At 36.5% G+C, this 21,238-nt stretch overlaps 1 protein-coding gene across 3 annotated transcripts in view; it reads left to right on the top strand.

The window, feature by feature from the left end:
- Positions 1-20,305, top strand: part of BBS9 (Bardet-Biedl syndrome 9) — a 278,787-nt gene extending 258,482 nt beyond the window's left edge. For 2 of the 3 annotated variants that reach the window (XM_021553258.3, XM_021553256.3), the window contains one exon: positions 18,618-20,305. In XM_021553258.3, coding sequence (XP_021408933.2) covers positions 18,618-18,664 — 47 coding nt within the window. In that variant the 3' untranslated portion in view covers positions 18,665-20,305. The remainder of the gene's footprint in view (positions 1-18,617) is intronic. The other variant, XM_021553257.3, reaches the window with a different exon arrangement.
- Positions 20,306-21,238: the final 933 nt, after the last annotated feature.

Raw genomic sequence — 21,238 nt, 5'->3', positions numbered from 1 at the left:
ATTACAGTTCTAAATGCAATTATTTACAATACAACATGCATTTACTATGAAAATATAGGAATCCCAGCTTTTTAATTCAGCAAGTGACTTTTAAGGTCATCAACAAAATAAAAAGTCGATTTCTATCCACAGAGAAACAGCTGAAATAATATTAATCTTGTTCTTTAAATTTTATGCTTTGGAACCATTTTTATTCCTGTGTATTCATCCACAGTGAAGGAAATAAGCAGAATGATATCTTCAAACTTTAAGAACTTTTCCAAACTTGATTTCTTTATATTCCAGAAATAGCTGGCCTCTGTGTCCCAGGTTTTGAATGAACTTCCAGTTTATTTACACAGCCTTTCTTAAATTTGGTTTTCTATTTCAGTGATGGAACAAATCTTTCTAATTGTCTGCAAGAGTTCAGCAGATGCTTCAAACCAGAAATATTGGCTTAGCTGGCAACTGGTCTGACCTGTGGATTAGGTACCAGAGAATGAGCCCAGCTCCTTGCTTCTCTGGTCACAAACTGCAAACTGGGCAGTATTCTTGTTGCTCCTTGAGGGATATTGTTTATTTTTATTTTTGCAAATCAAATATAAACCAGGTGGCGAAAGACTAAATAGCCAAACTGTAGTCAGGAAGTGGTTAGAAACAAAGCAACAGTAGTCTGTTGATTCTCAGCCGGGTGACCCAAGCGGGGGACCTAGTCTCAGTATCTATGTATATCTAAATTACTGAGTTTGCTGTCTTTGGTCTAGCAATGCTGCCTTCTGTGGAGCAGCTGCTAGGAATGACTTTAAGACTTGAGGCTGTGGTAAAAGATGATGTAGCTGTGGGTGTAACTATGTTACTGGTATTGTTCTTGATTTGTTGATGAACATGGTAAAATGATATTTTTCTGAAATGTTATGTTTATACTTTGAATTCTGTTACCTCAGTTCAGCCAGTGTCCCACAGAGAGCTTGCATTGCTGTGTTCCTGCCTGCCATTTAATCTTGCAAGCCTGGCTGAAGGTTTCACTGCCAGCCACAGTCTTTGTTCAGTGCCATCCATCAGAGGTGATGGAGAAGCACCATGGTTCAAAAATGGTCTTGCCGTTCCCTCTTCCACTGATGCAGCTTGTTGCCACTGTATTCCCATACTACTTGTTTTCCTACTTCATGTGCTCAAATGGTATTTTTAGGACACTGAACAACTATATAGTGTGTCTTGATCTCTCTAAATGTTTCTCCTCTGACTTTCCTAATTTCTTCTTTATTGATAAAGTGTGTATCTTTCTTAACAAAAAGCTTATTCTACCATTGTTACTGTCTTATGGAAGTTGAACGCTTCTGGGGAAATATGTCTGCCAGTGCCTTCTAGTGAGGAAAACATCAGCATCCTTCCTAATCAGCAGGGAGCCTTCTGGTATAAAGTTTCCATGTGCTGAATAGAAAATTTGGTAAACAGAAGTACTGTTATTTTATAAAGAAAATTATCTTGCAGTAGAATGACTTATTAAAGCAAAACCTTTTGCATAAGCCAGGTCATCTGGCTTTCAAACACACTGTGGAAAAAAGGGAGAGAAGTCCACCAGACTGTTACTTATCCTGTGGAGAAAAGTCTGCTGAATCTGCAAAAGCACAGTGTAGTGAGTGTCATTTCTGTCTCCTTCATTCTGTAAGTGCTCCCTGACAAATGAGGAAACTGTCCATGTTGGGCATAATTTGCTCCGATATGTGCTTTACCTAGACTTAATCCTTCTAGTACTGGCAAATTGAGCTCACTATCCAAGCAATGGCAATTTCAGTAGACAATGTGTGTTATATTCCAGATCACTATCTCGTAGTTTGTATGTCACTAGCCATGAGATTAAGTGCTCTGTAATGTGCATATTACAGCTATTTTTTACTTCCTCTTGTGTTTTGTTTGATGTAAAGTTGAGATGAACAAAAGCAGATAATAATTTCACAGCCAATGTATTGCATATGTACGTGCCTGGAAGGAGAAGCAAGAAAAATTTGGACCTAGAAATAAAGGAAAATTTTGGGCAGAGAAGAATAACTTCCTTACAGATGTGATTCATTCTTCACTTGAAATTTTTACTTCAAAAAGCTCAGCTTGAAGTTAAAGGTTTGTGGGGTAAATTATTGGGTGAAATTCTATATTCATTATTATTCCAGGCATCCAACTACATGGTTGTATTGAAAACATCATAGTTGAAGCCCTTCTGTTCTTTAAAATCTGTGAAAAATGAGGGTCGCTTGCATATGTTTTCACATTACCATGCTTTATTTCCTGAAGTGGTGTGCTCCAGTGAACAGCAGCATTCTAAAAGCTCCTCACTAATACCTAGTATTCCTTTAAAATTCTGGTCAGTTTAGCTCCAGCAGGCTTTTTTGTTTTGTTTTGGGTTTTTTTTCTGACATAGAGGTGCTCTGTGTTTTATGTGCATGTGCCAAATGCATCACTACATTGTCCTTTCCCCACCAATCCATTGAAGTGTCACTTTGGTGGTGCACCTGTAGGGTTGTATGGTAGCAGCTGAAGAACTCCACATCAGTCTTATGCTTCTGAGGATGAGGACCTTTGATTTGGCTTCATCCAGAACTGTATGTTTAAAAAACCAAAAAACCCAAAACTTCAATATTTCCTTTTGAAAATGAGCACCTGTTTTGCAAACACTTACTGGGAAGTTTTTGCCCAATAGTTTCCTGTTCTCTCCTTTATTCTGTATCTAGCAACCCACAGAAATTGGTTTCTACCTTTTTCCTCAAAATCTTCTCTATGCCTTACAAGTAGCTGAGGGCCAGAAGGGTGAGCAGCATCTCATGGGGGCTGGCAGAGCTGTCTGTGCTCAGGACATGTGGGGTCTCCAGTGCTGGCACTTGGTTTGTGTATGTGCATGGAGGTATCTGATCCTGCCAGTGTGTTGCTCATACCCACGTGGAACAGAGTTTATGAGCCCCATGCTCTATTCTGCAGAAACATGAAGGTAAAAATTAGGCATCTCAAATGGTGCTGATTCTTCCTCTCTTCAAATGATGCAATTTTCAGTACAATCTTTCTACAGAATATTTACAGTCAGGAAGGAATTTTTAGAGGTATTGAATTCACCCTGCTTTTTCATTTATGATTGTTCTTTAATGTGTGGCATTTTTATGAAGCTAACTGGTGGCAAAATTGTAGGGATATTTTTTAATACCAGCCTCTAACTTAGAAGTGCTTCCTTATGGACTATTTCAGTAGTCATATATGTAGTTAAATGTCACAGTGTGGTTTTTGATTTCAAAGGGTTTTTTGGTTCTCAAAAATTTCTCATTTTAAGTTACTTTTTTTTAGGGAAAATCATCAATACCATTTTTTACCACTGAATGGAAATTAGTAATGAATAAATTTACATAAACTTTTTCACACAACTTCAGTGAATATCTCTAAGATGTGGATTTTAGGAAGCCAAGCTGAAAGTGCATCTATTTTTATTTGACATGAAGGAATTGGACTTATCACGATGGGGCATTTGTATTTGTTGAGCTAGGACATTTCAAAATTATAATTTCAAAATGGTTTTCATCTGGTTGTTTTGTATTGAACAAAAATACCTTTCATTTTTAATCTGCTTTGAAAGCTAATGTAACCAGGACAGTTGATTTGTGTTATCTTCTCACAATTGTTCATGGCCAGCTTCCCATATAAAGAGATAAACATCTCAAAACTATGTAATTTAATGCAATTTTCCTAGAAGCTGCCAGATGTGTATAAAGGAGAAGTTCAGATTACTAGAGGGAAGGCTCAAAAAATAATGAATTTAGGTCAGCAGTTGGGTTTAATATGGATTTGAATAAGTATGGCCTTACCTCAAAACCAGCCTAATTTGTGGTTCTTGCTTGGGAAGAAATTAGTAGATGTGAAAGGTACTATGTGCTGTGAGGTGAGATGCAAGGAAAGTTAGGTGGCTTTAGCTGGACAAATTGTGGGAAAGTATGTAAATCTGACCAAAAAATCAGAAATAGGAATCGGCATAGGAGTTTTTAATTTCTGTTGTTCTTCATAGCATTGCTGATCTGGAACTTAGTGAAAAGTTTCTTTTTTTGCCTTATTTACATGTTTTGATATATCAGATACCAACATTTTCCATAATGCAAGCAATGCATTTCCAGAATTGAGTTGCAATTGCAGACTTTACATAGTTCCAAATATATATTTATACTCATACATATATATACACATATGTATATATGTGTGTATATAAGTGGGAAGAATTAAAGACACTAGAAAGTTACCTGGTCTTTTTAATACTTCCAAGTGTTTCAAGTTGATTTATGGCTGTTATTTTATCTCAGCATGTTCAACAATCAGCAGATTTACCATATAAACCTCTGCTTTATCTTCATTGTTTTTCTTTCTCACTGTTACAATTCAATATAATGAGATGCAAGTTATCCTTTTATCTTCTTCTTACTTTTAAGTCAGCAAGAAATGAATGTGGTAAAAAATTTTGTTAGCAACTGGTAAATCTTTAATGACTGTAAAAGATGATGCTATCTACTGTTTACAGTTTTAAAGAAAAGGGTCTAAGGAGTGTCTTCCAGCTATCAGATCAAATATAAATAATGGTGATGGTGCAGAATTTGGCAGAGTGAATATAAGTATTTACATGATTACCTAATTATATATGACTGTATAGGTTTATTTACATCATGGTAATAATAATGTACTTTTTCCGTTTTAATCTCAACTATATTATCCATTAAGTTTTCACCAGTAATCTAAGGAATTTGAAGAAAGCTGACTAGAAAGTTTACTTTTTTTCTAATAGATGTCTGTTCATAATGTAGAAATCACAGAAGTACAGCACAGTTCACTAGGAAAATGAGCTTAGTGTTCTCAGTTTAGTCCAAGTTGGACAGCACGTTATTTGGCACTTTCAAGTAGCCTCACTTTAAGAGAAGTATAAGACTGAATATGCATAGAGTTTTTATTATTCGAGTGAGCTGAACTGTACACTTAGAACTATGAGAAACCCTTGTGCTGTATCCCACCTTCTTTCAATTACACTGATTTTATAAGCACTGGATTTACAGCAAAAAAGTCTCCCAAAGAAATGCTGTTCTTTCTTATTGTGTATAGATGAAAGGATGTATAGTTCTGCCTTTTATGTACTGTGTTTGTATAGACAAGAAAAGTTGTGTAAATTTTTTAGAAACATTAATAAAAGCATTAGTGCGTATCTTAAACAGGATGTTTTTCAGAAAACTAATGTGAGATATTTTATATTCAACAAAAAAAATAGTTTTGTTTTGTTGGCTATTGCTCTTGTGCCTTGCCTTTTGAACAAAACCTACTTTTAAATGAAAATGCCCTTTTCTTTGTCCAATCTTAATGGCTCCTTGGTAAAATGTTCACTTCTGTTGGTGTACAAGTCTTAAATTATGCATTCAGTTCTTGTGAATTCTTCTGTGAAGAAGGATGAGACTCATGCATTAAGAAAGAAGTTGTTACAGTCCATGGAAAGTGTGTCATGTACTGACGGACCGTGACAGAATAAACTGCCAGTAGTGAGCTTCCCATTGTGCAGGTCTTCACAAAGAGTCTCAGCTACCAATTGGAAAGAACTAGCTCAAAGACAGGATTTAGTCAAAGCATGACAGAAGTCCTCAGTCTGGTGAGTCTGATGCTTTGCTCAGAGGTGTTGAGCATAAGGGCCTGAATTTTCAGACTCCGATTGCAATAAAAGTATGGGATTATTAAATGAGGGCCTTGCAGTTGACTCATGGGTTGAAGAGGAACTATTGAATCTCATTTCAAGAGGGAAATGAAAGAGACTGTGTTCTGTACACAGTTCTGTCTTGGACCTGAAGTTGAAATGCACAGGGCATTTTAGATGGCTTGAGCTGAGGTTAAATAAATAAACTGTGAAGTTAAGTGCAGTTATCAACTACTCAGTCAAACAAAAAATAAGGCAACCTTTTTCATATACTCCTGTCCTTCTTGGAGGTGCCAGAGGAGGAACTTCAGTATTAAGGGTGTTGAAACTAGCTAGTAAAGCAGAAGCCAATGCTAATAAACAGTTTTGGAAGTACTATGAGTGGTTTAAGCATAGTCTGGATTATTGTTATTACTGTGTTAAATCACAGCAATCAAATGGCCAAGCATCACTTTGAATGATTAAGTGGAACAGCCGTCAATGAAAAGCCTTCAGGCTGCAATGCAGACACAGGGATGGGTGTGGTCGTGGTCAGCTCTCCCAAACATTACTTTGGATGCTGTTGTAGATACAGGGCAGGGTGTTACATGATATTTTCAGGACCTGGCAGATTTTAGTTTGGTTTGGATATTTTTTATGTACCTTGGCAGGCATGCATATCCCTGCAGCCATACAGCACTCTGCATTAATGGCTGAAGTAACACCTACTGGTGAGGCAGAGTCAATCAGCAACAGACTGCTGTTGACTCATTACTTCAGTTGACTCATAATCACATTGAGCTTTGAGGGTCACTTTTGTTCCCACCCTGAAGGCCAATGCCAGTTCCTGTCATGGATTTGAGTACCCATTGATTAAGAAAGTAGATGATTGCTTTGTGGACAAATGAGCCAGGGCCTTTAAGGAAGATATGGCAGGGCCTTGTATTATTTCTATCAGTCAATTAAGTTAATTAAAATTATTTATTCCTGTTTGTAATAGTCTACACCAAAGATTTTAGTTAGATTGCACTAATAGAATTATAGAAGCATGGAATCATCTATGTTGAAAAAGACTTTAGGTCATCAAGTCCAACTATTGAGTTCAGTGTGTCATTGAGTCCAATGAGCTCAGTGTGTCAAAATGATACAAAAACATCTCAGAGAGAGAGGGATTTATTTTAAACTGTATTCAGACTTTATCTTCTTCCTCATATATTTTTGCCTCTCCTGGAAGATCCTGGAAAAACAGGTGAGGCTTGAAGTATGCCATGTCTGGCTATTGTCTGATAAATGTAGCATCATATGCCAGATAAAGGGATTTTTAGATGAGATTTAGAGAAAAAATAAAGGAAGAGGGCATTTTGATCCTGGAAATCCTGGAATTTAGAAGGTAAAAAAGTATTAGAAGCATTTCTGTGGTGTCATTTAAAACAGTCTTGGCTTGAAAAGGAAGCAGTGTTGCAGCATAACTGAAGATAGGTATCTCAGTATGATCCACTTTAGTTTTACAAATATTAAGTCATTTATCTTATCATCTTATGTATGATGGTAATAAATATAAGAACAGCTCATTCTTTTTTAAATCTGTAACTTGTTAAAAAGATTGGCAATCCTTTTCCATGCTACTGCACAGGAACTCAGGCTGGTAAAAGCTATGGAATCTTTCAGGCAAATACTATTGTTGATGGCACAGTTTGACTTCTCCTGTGTGGGTGCAGAAGATATGGCTATGTTAAGCATATTCCACCATGCCTAAAGGAACCATGTGTCTTGAGCTGCTGGGTAGTCCATACAGCAACCCATTAAATTTGGATTCTAATACCTGGACCTATTTTGGCAGCACTTCAGTTTTATTGCCTTCTGAAAAGCATGAGAGAAGGGTAGGTGCTACTTTAAACAGTTTATTTAAAAATTTGATGCATGTTATTGTTCATATGTTTTGCTGTTTCCTTGTTCATCATCTACGGATTAAACTTGTTATCTTCACACTTGAATGAGTGGTTTTCAGTTGTTCAGTCATGCATTTATGCTGGCCTGTTTCATTCAGGTGATCATATCTTTCCTCCTTTAGCTGAAAATACTGTGAGGATGATGTTTATTTTCTTGTTTAGTGTGATTTCGTGGACTGCAGACCATTATTTCATAGATGAGAGGCTGCAAAACACTCTCACCATTCCAAGTAAGGATTAAACCAAAACTGGTCTATACTTTAACTCACAGCTCCTTTCAAAACATTTCACATGTGAGGTGTATTGCCCTTCTTCCAACAATAACCCTGTTGCAGCAACAAGACATGTAAATTGCAAATGCATTGGGAGAGAAGCAATAGCATCCAGCTTGCTGTAATGTCCTAGCAGAACAGATAATGGGCAGGCGCAGTAGGAATATGTCTACATTTTGATAAATCTTCATCTCCTGTATTTGAATTTCACTTTTGCTATAACAAAATGTCTCTCAGTAACATTTATCTCGCTATAATTTTGCCGAAACTATCACCTTGAGAGGCTCCAGTGGAGCTTTTGGAGCTTTTGTGGACTTTGATGTAAAGCTCTCCTGCAGTGAGAGATCAGAACTGCCATGTGTAAAAGGAGAGACTCCTTTGAGAACACTTTCTTAGGAAACAGATGCTTTTCTGTCTCAAAAGTTTAAAACAAAATTGTATTCAGTTAAATATAATACAGGACTTAGGCATTTCCTTGGGTGATGTCACCAGATTCTTCTTAGACATATAACCTCCCACAAAAAACCCATATCAACATTACTTGAGAGTCATGGGCACAGTAAAGTGTAAAAGATTAAAAAAAATTACTAAATGGATGCTGTTATCAGGGAAACCTGAATTTCATACTTTGAAAAAGATCACTCTGCATTAATTAATAATATTTAATTGGTAATGTTATACTACTCATCAGAATAAAAAGAGAAAACTGGTTGGCAGATTAAATGACTGTATAGCATGAAAATTAGGCTTGACTGCAAGCATTTACATGTGTGAGAATTCCTACAGGACTCCTTAAGTTCAGTTGAATTACTTATGCATAAACCACAGTAAGTGTTTATAGTACCTGACCTTAAATCAAGGATTTTTATTTTTTTTAATTATCTGTGGTATACCCTTTAACTATGTTGGGATTCAGCATTTCTTTTTAAAATCTGCCAAGACACTGATGTTGTTTAAACTTCCTGCAGAGCTGGAAAGAACTGAACTGATTGATAAATTGAAACATTGCACAAGAAAAGGTTTCTCCTTGTACTGCAGTGTATTTTCTGGAATTTATCTTAATAGATCTTTCAGGATTGTTTTTCCATTTAGCATGTTTGTCTTTGTTTTCTTAGCTTTATTCAGGCACTTACCCTGTTAATCAATAGTCAATGTTATATAACCAACAGAATGAAATCTTGCTTTTCCTGACTTTTAATTTGTATCCAGTTCTGTGAAAAGCCTGTGATCAAGGAGTTGTGTTGCATTGTAAATTCACATCATTTACATGACATGAATTTATTTTGAGCAGTGTCCTTGCAGAAAACAGTAATTTCAACATGACCTGCATTTGTTGTGGGAATCCCATAGCAGTGACATTTCCTGAAAATTTGCAATACTGAACTGGCTGTCTATAAAAGTTCAGCATGTTTTCCCTAAAGTCGCAAAAAATTATGAAAGCTATATTGGTTTCCTGAAGTCTGACTGTACTTAGTTTTTATTGCTTCCTGAGCCCATGAGAAAATCCATAATACATTTAAAACTGTTACTTTCAGCATTCCAAGCTTTAGATGTTGGCTTCTACTCTCTTTTTGGAGGTGATGAAAGGCTCAGTCCCATGAAGTGCTGCCCTTCTTCTGGTTCTGCTGGTTGGTGTGAAGCTGGGGGCACAGAAATTTCTCGTTATTGTTCAACTTTAGGCTATAAGGATCCTTAATCAGATCATCAAATCTGAGTAGCTTTACAGATTTTGTTGTGAGTACCATTATAGTTACTATGGCCAAGATATGCTTGGAAATATTCAGGGGTGTAGCAGGAGGTAACTCACTTTCATTTGTATGACACAAGACTGTTAGCAGTGGGAAAGTAGTTGATATAAGGAGGTCTTTAGTATGTTGAGATCTTAAGACAGTTTAGAATACATATCACATAAAAAATACAAAGTGCTTTTATACAGGTGTTGGACTTGATGGATATGATCCTTGTGGGTCCCTTCCAACTTCTGCTATTCTATGATTCTGTGATACACTGCCACTCCGTCCCACAAAAATCATCCCTTGCATTTGCAAAGATAAGATTTTATGAAAAGAGGCAATGGCACCAAAAAAACCCAAGACAACAAGAAAAGGATTAAGAATGTTGATGAGCAATAGAAAGGAGTTAAGTGTCAATTTATGAGACATTTCATCTGTTACTTTAGTACTGGCTCTTTTCATTTTGTTTTTTTGCTTTTAAGCCAACACTGAGACTTATCAAAAGATTGCATTGGGGAAAAACCTCCTGCAAGCATTTTTCTCATATACTGTAGCTTAAAAAGAATGTGTGAAATTCAAGATTGGAAAGTATTATACAAAAGTAGGTTTTCCTTTTTTTTTCTTAAAACATTTTTCTTCAAACCTACTTCTCGACCAAAGTCTTTTTTCCCACAAGACTCCAAAGGAAAAATGACATCAAATGGTAAAATCCTGTTGTATGTTATTTCCAGAAGAATCCATGGAAATCTTGAATATGATTTTATCATTTGCACTGTAATGTTCCATTTTAACAAGGAGCAACATACTGAAGAGTATTCAGTTGCTGAATACTTGATGGTAAGCAAAAGCTGATGTTTCTGTGATTATTACACAGAGCTTAGGAATTTGTAGCACCTCAGATCTTTTGTACGATAATAGAAGTTAGAAATGGAAAACTCTTGTTACATCAGCTTGACCATTTCCCTGACCACCAGATTTTTGTCTTCATAGTGGTACTAATTTGCAAATGTCATAAGCCATGTGGCTTCCACTACTTCCCCAGGGAAAATACATGGCATTAAAGCAGCCTTGAATATTCCTTTCCTTGATTTCATCTTCTTGGTCCTTTTTCATATCTGTTTTACTGAACAATTCCTAATGCTGCTTTGCCTTTAGCTATTTTGTTTCTCTCCCTCTCTTCTGCTTTCTACAAAATCACACGATTATTTATGCTGTGCTTTTTGGATTTCTTCTCTTTTGTTATATCTTTCTGGTACTGAGGAGCCATTGGCTATAATGGACACACTGGAAGTCTCTACTGGAGGCTCAAGGTACTGAGTTGTTTTGTGGCCCTACAAGTTAAACTCATTTAAGGAGCACAGCACAGGCCTTAAATCTAAGTTTGTATCAGACTCTTTATTCATGAAAAAGTGTGGGTTTTTTCCCCTGTAAACTTAGTAGACGTTTTATTCTATGTTTTACTGAAGATAATGTTTGTACTATCAAAGCTGCCTGTACTTTGTATGGATGTATCATAGAAAAGTTTGTAAGTTTGTTGAAAGCTTCATTCTAACAATGATATCATGCATATTAAGAGAATAAGCACTATTTTGACTTAAGTTACAGATACACACTAACAAGAGTAGAAGTCTGTGAATAACTGACTGGATTGGGATTTTTATAAGTTTCTGACTTGAAGAAAAAAAGATTGGACAATTTGGTTTTTTGGGACAAGCTCCAATGATTTATTAATGTTTCTTTTTTTTTCTCCTCAAATGAAGTATTTCAGTTAGACTTCATATCAACTAACTTATTTTAAATATAGATATATATATATATTCAAGGAGGTTTATTTGTAATACTTCAATGTGAATGAAGATTCAAAGGATTTTTAAAATTTAAAAAATGCTGTAGTTACCTAATCATTAGCCAAATAGTTCTGGTAAATTCAGCAGAAAATTGACCTATGCTTTATTTGACCATTATTTACAGATTTCAAATGAAAATAATATCAGCTGAAAAGTTTGCTAAGTATTAGCTCAAGTGACATAATGTAGAGGAAGAATTTTTGGAGAGGAGGTTGTAGGTCTTCAAGACATCAATTATGAGCTGCAGGCTGCAGCCAACCTTTAGAAGTTGAAATTGACTGTAATATATACATACATACATACATACATACATATATATATATATGCATGTATATATATATATGCACATGTATACATATATATATGTGTGTCTGTGTGTGTATGTATATGGTATCTGCGAAGACTCTTAGATCTTCCTGCAGGCAGACACTGGCTGGTTGTCTCCAGGAGTAGGATTCACTGCTATTCATATGAAAATGGTGGAAAATCTTGCCCTAAAGCTAACCTACCCCTGGAGTTTTGCCTATCTGTCATGGTGATGGAAGATAAAGGATTTGTTAATAGTCAGCTGACTGGTCCTCTGTCTGGGAAGTCAGCACAACAGCACAACGAATCAGGCAGGCAAAAGACTGATTGCTATGGCATTGCTTCTCCCCAGGAAAAAGCCAAGAGCTGTGTCCACAAAAAAAAGACCCTGGTTTTAATATATTATAGTCTGTTTAATCTCAAGGTACATGGTCCAAGTGGTTTTTTTTTTTTTTTTCTGAAAGCAAATTCTTAAAACCTCAACATTTCTGAAAAGCTTAGTAGGATTCTGGGTTGCAGTGAATGGGAAGATATAGGCATGATGAAGAATAAATTGAAACAACAGTGTTTCTATGGCCATAATTAATTATTTGTATTGTGAGTATTTAGCTTAGAAGCCACTGAATTAATTTACCACCCTGACAAGGGCAGATAGATAATGAGAAAGAAGGGTTGTTTGGCTACTGAAAAGCAAACTCATTTACAGGATTTACTTTCTGGCAAGAAATATCATTTCCAGCTGAAATGTGTCATTTGTGACTTCTTGAGATCATCTCTAAATGAAAACAATCAATTTTCAAAAATGTTGCAAGCTTTCTGGGAAAAATGTCCAGCATTTAGTAGGTGATTGTGAGATGTCAGCTATTTGGAGAAAATGAGTATTTTTCATCCAAAATTTTGGCTTCATCAAAATTATGCTTTCTATAATAATAATAATTGACATGATTTTAGGTAGGTGTCTGTTTTTTAAACAGGTTGTTGTACTACAAGCATCTCAGTTTGCTCTGTAATAATTTTTGGATTTTTTTTTTGTTGTTGTTCCTAAGTGGAACTTAAATCACTTGTTATTCAAGTGCTGTTCACAGAGCTCTACATTGCTTCAAATTAACTAGCATCTCATTCATCTTGATCTCATATATATATATATAAGCTGGATTTGGTGGTTTGATGACTTCTTAGTTCTTAGAGAATGTGTTTATTCCAACTGTGTTTATGTGGGGTGTGTGTATGTGTGTATTTATATTTATATTTACATGTATATGTACCTGTAGTCATTAGAAGAAGCAGCTGTGCACCTTGGGAAATTTTAGTGATGCCACTGGATATTTTTCCTGATTTTCAAACTTTATATGAGAAACATTTCATATGTCTTAGGCATTTTCCAAATACAAATCAAAGAAAATCCTGTAGAAACTATACTGAGGGCTAATGCCTAGAGGCATGAGAGCACAAAAAACTTTGTAAGTTGTTTAAAACTTAATTGAAAAACCCTATGTGGACATTTGGTAAATGTTGCCTTTGTCATTGTTGCCTCCTTATTAACTCCATTGTGTTACAGGGCTACTACATGCCACTATTAAGTCAGAATGACAAAAGGAAGACTTTAGCAAGGTTTTGTGGGAATAGAACCTCCTCTTTCCCCAAGGTCAGAGCTATCCCTTCTACCCCTGCTATTTTGTGGCATTTAGAAATTTAGCAGTGGATACCTTCATGTAGGTTGGATTTGTCATGTTAGTCGCAGTTAGTGGGGGGCACATTTACAGGGATGGAAAAGGTTGTTTCACATTATCCACCCTGTGATGTATATGGCCCCTTAGGACAAAGCAGAGTTCACTGAATGGAGCCCTTTCTCTGTCGCACTAAATGAAAAACAAATTTATTTGTTTTACACAATTCTTTAATAAATGAGTCAGCCATGCTTCCCACTTATTCAGCTACCATCACTCCACATTTTGATACAAAAATCTGAGCATTTTTAAATTATGTGTGCAGTGGTCAGTGACTCAGTGGTGACTTGGGGAGGCAATGCTGGAGCTTCTCTCAGCTTATTAACCCATTGAAAGTGATACAGAATACCAATAAAGTCCAGTTTCTCCCATTAAAGCAGTACAGGAAATTTTGTAGCCTGTTGATTTTACAGTAATCCATTTTGCACTCCTACTAAACTGTGTCTGTTTGATAAGCAGGACTGGTGCTTTCCTCAAGTTTTTGAAAAGTCCTTTCGGTTGTGTTTACAGAATGAAGGTTAAATACTAAGAAAAAGGAAGTACATTTCCTTAAGTAGTTTTTAATGAAAAGAAAATTATTAGTAATGAATAGATGGGCCTTCTTGAAAAAAGAATTATGATTTTCAGAAATATGACTTAAAGGTGCTGGGAAAAGTCTTGTCAACTTTTGTTAACAAAAAAGCAAAAAGCTATTAACTTTGGTCATTTGGAACATTTAGTTTTGGATCCAAAATTTTATGAAAAACAGTTACTTTAAAGCTGTAGTTTGGTCTAAAGCTATCTTATGTCAGGTCTAGAAATAGCAATACTGACCATCAGGCCATGAGACGGGGTGGGTTTTTTCCTCTTTTAGGTTGGAATAGCTGAAGAACAGGGTGCCTCCCTTTTCTAACTTAATCTGAACTCAAAATAACTTTTGTCTTGTTATAACAGCTCTCTTCTGAGTCACTGTATGAAAAAGAGACTGGAAGTATTGGATATTGTAGATCAAACACTTCAAAGCCAACTTTGACTTAGTTTTATGCATGCTTTAGAGTGGACTAATGTACAATAGTATCCAGGAAACTCAGCCAGTAATTCATAAGGGTCCAAAACGTTCTCCTCAGCATGAATCATAGCAGCATAAATGATAGGATTGGAGAAGATCCTTTAGGTCATCCAATTCAAAACCTGTGTGTCTTCCTTTTCACTATCCCCACTAGGATTTCATCTGCCCTATCTCTGCAAACTTCCCATGTGCCTGACTCAGCCACCTCCCTGGGTAGTTTCTTCCATTGCCTAATTATTTAACCTGAACATCTTTAAACCTTAAAGCCTCATGCTGAGTGTGAACAATTTATGACTACAGAAAATGATTATTTCTCCTCCCTTCTGCCATCATGCTCAAATATAATCTCTCCCTTTAAATGTGTCATTGGGGTTTTGGTTTTTTTTCTTCTAACTGCATGAATAATAATCCCAGGAAAGTTGGGGGGTTTCTGCTGTCTTTGGTGCTTCTGTCACTGTAACTGATTTTCTTTGAACTTTTGGTTTTCAAGCCTCAGAAGTACATTTTGATCTACAAATGAACTTTCTGTGACTCAATGATATGTGTCATATTAAGTCATGCTTTTGAAGAGGTGAATAACATGATTTAAGTATTCTGTGTCTTTGTTTATAGAAGCTGCTTTCTTGAGGGTGCTAATTGACAAATACTTGGCATTTGAGGGATTTAAGTGACTTTCTTTGTGTCAGATATCCTCAATCTCATGTTACTAATCAGGATATTAATATAATCATGTATTCTGGCTCTGTTTTGAAAACTGAACTCCAAAAGCTCTTGGAGGTGCTTGGAGTTGCCTACTGCTGAGTTAAAACTTATCATGATCATTTCCAAAGCAGCTTTCCAGTTTGTAGCTGTGTTAATAAACAGAGACATAAACCTTTCAATATATATTTCTCTAAGTGTATGTGCTCAGACCAGTGTTATTATGATAGGATTTTGGATGCTCTATAAAACAAAACAGAGAGAACTTCATAATAGGGGTTATGAAGATGAAAGGAATCTTTTTATTCCTGATGAAATGAGTTAAAGAAGCCTTAACCTTCAGAATTTATATTTATACTCTGTATTTTTTAGGATCTGCCTAAGCTTGTTGGAATATGCTAATGAGAAACCTCTCTGATGTTAATTATCTCATCTGCTATAATGTAGAATGTGCCAGTTACATCAATGTGACATTTATGTTGTTCTCTTAGATGACTAATAAAATTTGCATGTCAGAAAAAATACCAGGAAGAGGTGGGAAATCTGGCTATTGCAAGCTGTATTTTCCTGATTCTGCATTGCCTCCCGTTTTGGAGTTGCACAATAAAGATATCTGCAGTCTGTGCCTTACCTCTCAGCTCACCTCTCCCACAGTTTACTCATGTAGTAGTTCTTTGATGCGTGCAGAAGTAGTCCAGGGTCCTTATAGCTGAAACCTACAGAGCTGTTGTGCCAACTTGTGTGAAACCAGGGTAAATCCTGCTCTGTGACTTCAGTTCTGCCAGCCAGTAATTACAGTAAATGTGTTAGATTTAGTGGATCCATGACTCTTAGTGAAAGTAACCATTCATGGTTCACTTTGGCATGGCAATTTGTAGAAATAGACACAAGGGTTATTTGTAAGAAGTTAATTCAGGGAAGTAACAGATTTTGAAGGCAGTGTCTTGGGCACTGGGTTCTGTTTTTGGCTCAAAGAATTATTTTTGGTAAGTTTATAATTATAGTTTAATTTTTAACAGGCCATGTTTTCAGCCTAGCAAAGGAAAAAAAATGCATTGTGATATAGCCTTCTCATTGAGAGGTTTTTTTTACCCCCAGATATTTTTTTAAACCTCCCTTCTTTAATTTCTGTTTTATTATGCTTCTTAGAGGTCCAGTAGCCAGCCAATCCTCAAATGTCAAGAGGTTGAGGGCACTGTACAGTTTTAGTGTCATGGCTTAAATGTGCAGCACCAATGCAGAGTTGGTAAACTCTTGATCTCTGGTAAATCTGCAAACATTCCTTTTGGGTACAGAGAGCTGACCATAGTCATAACTCCTTTTTTCTGTTTCTCATTCAGATTATGTGTGTATCCAGCTTTAATAGGAGTGTGCAGCAGCCAGTTTCATAATTCTGGCACTATTTCCTTTGATTATGGTGGGAAATCAAGATTCTCAGGTGCTTTTTTTAGGCAGAGCTCTAAACACTATTTCCTTTGATTATGGTGGGAAATCAAGATTCTCAGGTGCTTTTTTTAGGCAGAGCTCTAAACAGCTCAGCAAAGCTATGTAGTCAGGAACAGTGTTAACTGTAGCTTTGCAGTGGTTTCTACACTGCCTTGAGCTATGGTGGGTGTTTCACTGCCAGTCGGTAACTTAAACACCGATACTTGCTGAGGAAAGCCCTGCAGAAGTAGCACAGTGGAAAAAGTTAAAATTTGTTATTTCCATGGTGCATTTCAAGTGGTATCCCCTCTATCTCCTCTTACATTTCTTAATCTCTTAGTCCTAGAGACATACTTCTTTCTCCTCCCCAGCATTTGTAGCTCATCTTGGTTTCCTATAATCCACAAGTTTCCTTATCGTGCTACCCACCTCCTTCCCCATGATGGTTGATGAAGCAAGATGGGACCTGCTGCTGGTCCCTTTGGCATCCCAGCATGCGCCAGGTGATGAGAGCTGTGAACAAAGGAACAGCCATTCGAGGGCTGACCTTTGGAACCCCAACTCAGCTCTTAACATGATACTTTTAATTGTACTTAAAAAAAAGTAGCAACGTCAGTAAGGGGAACTTCTTAGACCCTCAGGGCTTCGGGCTTCCAGCTGTTGCCGAAATTTTACTGCTTTAGTCTTTTTATCTCAAGGCTTGAGATAACATTTGTTCAGTTTAGTACCATCACCCGTGAAAACCACTGTAAATTCTAAAAGTCCCAAGCACCAAAAACGTTGTAAGTTTAAAATATAAGCTAGAAAATAAATCTAGATGTTTTTGACCATGTGAAATTGCACAGATCTAAATGAAAGCATATAGATTTAAGTTTATATAGTTTGTTGGGGCTAAATTCTGTGTGAACATGATTGTGAAAGCAATTAGATTGACAGGAGACTGGTCGCTTTGGTTTAGAACACTGGATGCTCAAATTTTATTCTGCTGACCTGCTGGATCATTTCATTGTATGTTGGGGGATTTTAGCCTTCTTCAGAGAAGGAAAAAAAAGCATAGCAAAACAAACCTCATAAAATCTGTGTGTTATTTTATTATTTGGAGAGGGTGCCAATTTATTTTGGATTGCTTAAATTAATTATTTGAATAATTTTCAATCTAAACTAAGAGTGCACATGTAAGAAACTTCTGGGTGAAATAACTAGTTTTAATTTTAGTAATTCAAGTACGTGTGTGTAAAAATTTGTGTGATCATTCACTGTTTTCTTTCTCCCTAGATATTTGAAGCAACTTTTTATGAGTCTCTACCCCCTTTTGAAATTTTGTCGGGATCATTATTACTAAGACTATTATCCTATCCAAGATTGATTAATTTCTTGAACTAATATTTGAAAATGGGAAGCTCATTCTGTTGGCTTATAGCAGAAGTTGCATTCAATAGAAGAGTATGGCTATTTTCCTCTTTGCCCAAGCCGACAGTTATATATATATATGTATATGTATATATATGTATATGTATGTATGTATATCCTTGTTAATGAGTGTATGCATTCAATTTTCTATTGTTTTGCAGCTTGTATAGTCATTGTTTTTCCCAGAAAAAGGGACAGAATAAATGCAAGTAGATTGGAGTAAATGTGTCTCAGATCATATGCCCAGTTCTCTGGCATTTTTTTCTGGTGCAAAAGCAGTCCATGATTTTGTAGTTTGAGCTGTTATCGTCCATGATATGTATAGAAAAGATGATGTGAAATTGCCTTTATTGCACTATTTTTTTTTCATTTTCTGAACTTTTGAGAGCTTGAATTTGCAAGTTAAGCATTTTTATCCTAAGCATTTTGCATGTAATAAATTGTTTCCTCCGGCTATAACCAAGGCTTTCACAAACTGATAGAAGCAACAGTATAATGCATGTAGCTGCCAACTGCACTAAATTTTTAAGCATCTTCCTTTTGCTTTACAGGTCTGTCTGAGGATGCAGCAGAGGAAATAAAAAGCCATGAACTCTGATGACAACCCTCAGGAGAAATTTCTATCTGATGCTAGAAGCATTTACAATGCAGCAGTACCAATCCATTTTACTCCATAGTGATTGCAGCTTCCAGAAGGAGAGGACTGTGCTAATTTTGATTTAAAAAGAAAGTTCCACTCTAATAATTTGGTTGGGTCTCCCTGCCAACAGCTATCATCCTTTCTGTGAGCAAAGTTTAAGCACTTACCCAACTGTGGTAGGGGCGTTGTGTTGTTTTGTGATATATCATCCCTTTCTAAGGTTTCAGTTGATTGATCAAAGACTGTTTATACATAGTTAAAAGCAAACTTTGTTTCACAATGTGTTTTGTCTTTTTAAAAGATATTCTGAACTGCACCTCCCTTTGAGATTATATTAACATTTGTTATATCACAGTTTTGACAAAAGATAATTATCTCGTTTCCTCCTGTACTAACATTCATGATTCCAGACAGCTGAATTCACCACCAGGAGAAAAACTGGTAATCCATCAACTCTTTTCCCCCCTCTCTCATTGCTTATGCAGACTCCTGCTCTCTAGAGATATAGAGTAAAATATGGTTACTGGACATAAAGGGCAAACCCTTTTGCCATTAACTATGCCACTATGAAAGGGAGTAAAGTTTACACTGTAAGTACCTTGAGCACAGCAACACATGGATTTTTTTATGGTTACCTGTGATTTCTGCTTTTCTTGTCAACCAGTCTGCTCTAGTTATGGGCAAGATTTTCAAAAGTAACTACCACTTTTTGAGTGCCTTAATTTTTATTAATCCAATTGGAGGGTGCTTTGAGTGTTATGTATTTAGAAAGTGCTGAGTATTCACCTTCCAGAGGTCAGGCCCGTGCAAGGTGCCTGAAATACAACACCCAACAACTGAGGCAAACTTGGCCTGGAGTTTGGAAGAGTCAGGCTCATATCTGGATTTCTGAGAGTCAGTTGAGATATTACTAAAATACACTTGGAACTGAAACTAACTGAGACCTGGATCAAGTGTATAAACAGGCATTTGACTAGCTGTTGCTAGTTCATACCAAAATATAAGTTGCAGTCTCTTGGATGGCAGTTAAAGAATGCAGTTATAGCTGCAGTTTAGTTTGTGGTAGATGCAAGTACATGAGCCATCTCCACATCCCACACTCCTGTTGGTTTCCTCAACAGGGGTTCACCAGCTCCTGTTCTAGCTGTAGTAAAGGCCCCTCCAACTCTCTTTTGTGATGTTTCAAAAGAGGTTGTAGCAGTTGCTGTGGCCAGTGCTGGCTTGATCTATGGATAATAAGGAGACATTATTTTTCAGAATGTCTTAAGCCATCAACATCTCTATGTCTACTTTCAATTTCTTTACATCCACCCACCCCTAAAACAAACTGCTCTTGTGCATCTGCTGCTTAACCCTCTGGCCCTATTCTGGCTCAGTACATGATATAACTGTTTCAATAAGCCTTTTTCAACATGTTAGCTGTTAAATAGCTCAGTAGCCAAGGAACTGGGTAAGGCCTCTGATACCTCTAGGGCTGAAGTGAGCTGTAACTCCCAGCAAAAATGACTCTGTCCCCCAGGAGACCTCAGATTTATCTACAAGTTGTGGGGCCAGAAATCTTGCATCTTTCCCAGGAAGAAAAAATCCTACCCCCTGCTTGTTATGCTTTCTGAGTTTTCTTCACTCTGATCCCTCCCCTGTGGTTTTTTGTCAGGAGGGTGGTATCCAGCCCATTGTCAAGGTACCCTGCTGCGCTGTGAAAATTACACAATAAAATAATCTCCTGTAGTCTCTGTACACACCTCAGTGACCAAAAAAGTCCATGGAGAACTAATCAATTACTGTAGCTATTAGGCTTAAACGTTAACTATAGATCTCAAATCTTCTTTTGTCCTCTTGTCAGCAGCTACTAGGGAATCTAGAAAAATCAAGCACAATTACTACAGAAAGCCCATACCATAATGGTGTAAAATCCTGGACCAAAGAATCCTAAATTATACGCATATATATAGCTGGAAAGTACACTGCTATGAGACTTCCATGAAATGTATTAGTCTGTCATGATTCTCATTATTGAATGTGATCCCAGTGCTCAGAGCTGCCTGGCTTCATTGGGACTTTAGGGTAAATGACAAGTAGGTACTCAGATCAATTATATCATCCACTCTTATTTAAGTTATTTTCTGTCATTTTAAGATGTAATGCTCAGAAGCACTCTTATTTGCCTTTTCTGCTCCATGCTTTGCAAAATAAGGTCTCATGAGGGTAGTTTTACAAAAAGGAGAAAATATGCTGGTAATAAACAGGAGGGGGGAAAAGAAGAAAAAGGTAGAACTGTCTATAGCTGTAAAGTATGACCTCTTTGTATATTGTGCTAAATTGCAGTATTTGATAGTATCATCAAGATTTAAATGTTGCATTGAATAAAAATTACTTACTTCCCCCCAATGCCAAATAGTCCATCTAATTCAGAGGAAGGAAGTAATTGAAATGTAGTCATTTATGCAGCAGCCTAAGAGGAAATATTGTAAAGTAATTCTTAGCAGTTCTCAAACGTAGTTTGAATTTTTAAGAAAGTTCTTTTTGGCTGGG

This window comes from Lonchura striata, chromosome 1 (assembly GCF_046129695.1).
Source record: "Lonchura striata isolate bLonStr1 chromosome 1, bLonStr1.mat, whole genome shotgun sequence".
NCBI lineage: Eukaryota > Metazoa > Chordata > Aves > Passeriformes > Estrildidae > Lonchura > Lonchura striata.
This window is presented reverse-complemented; position numbering and strand designations above follow the sequence as displayed.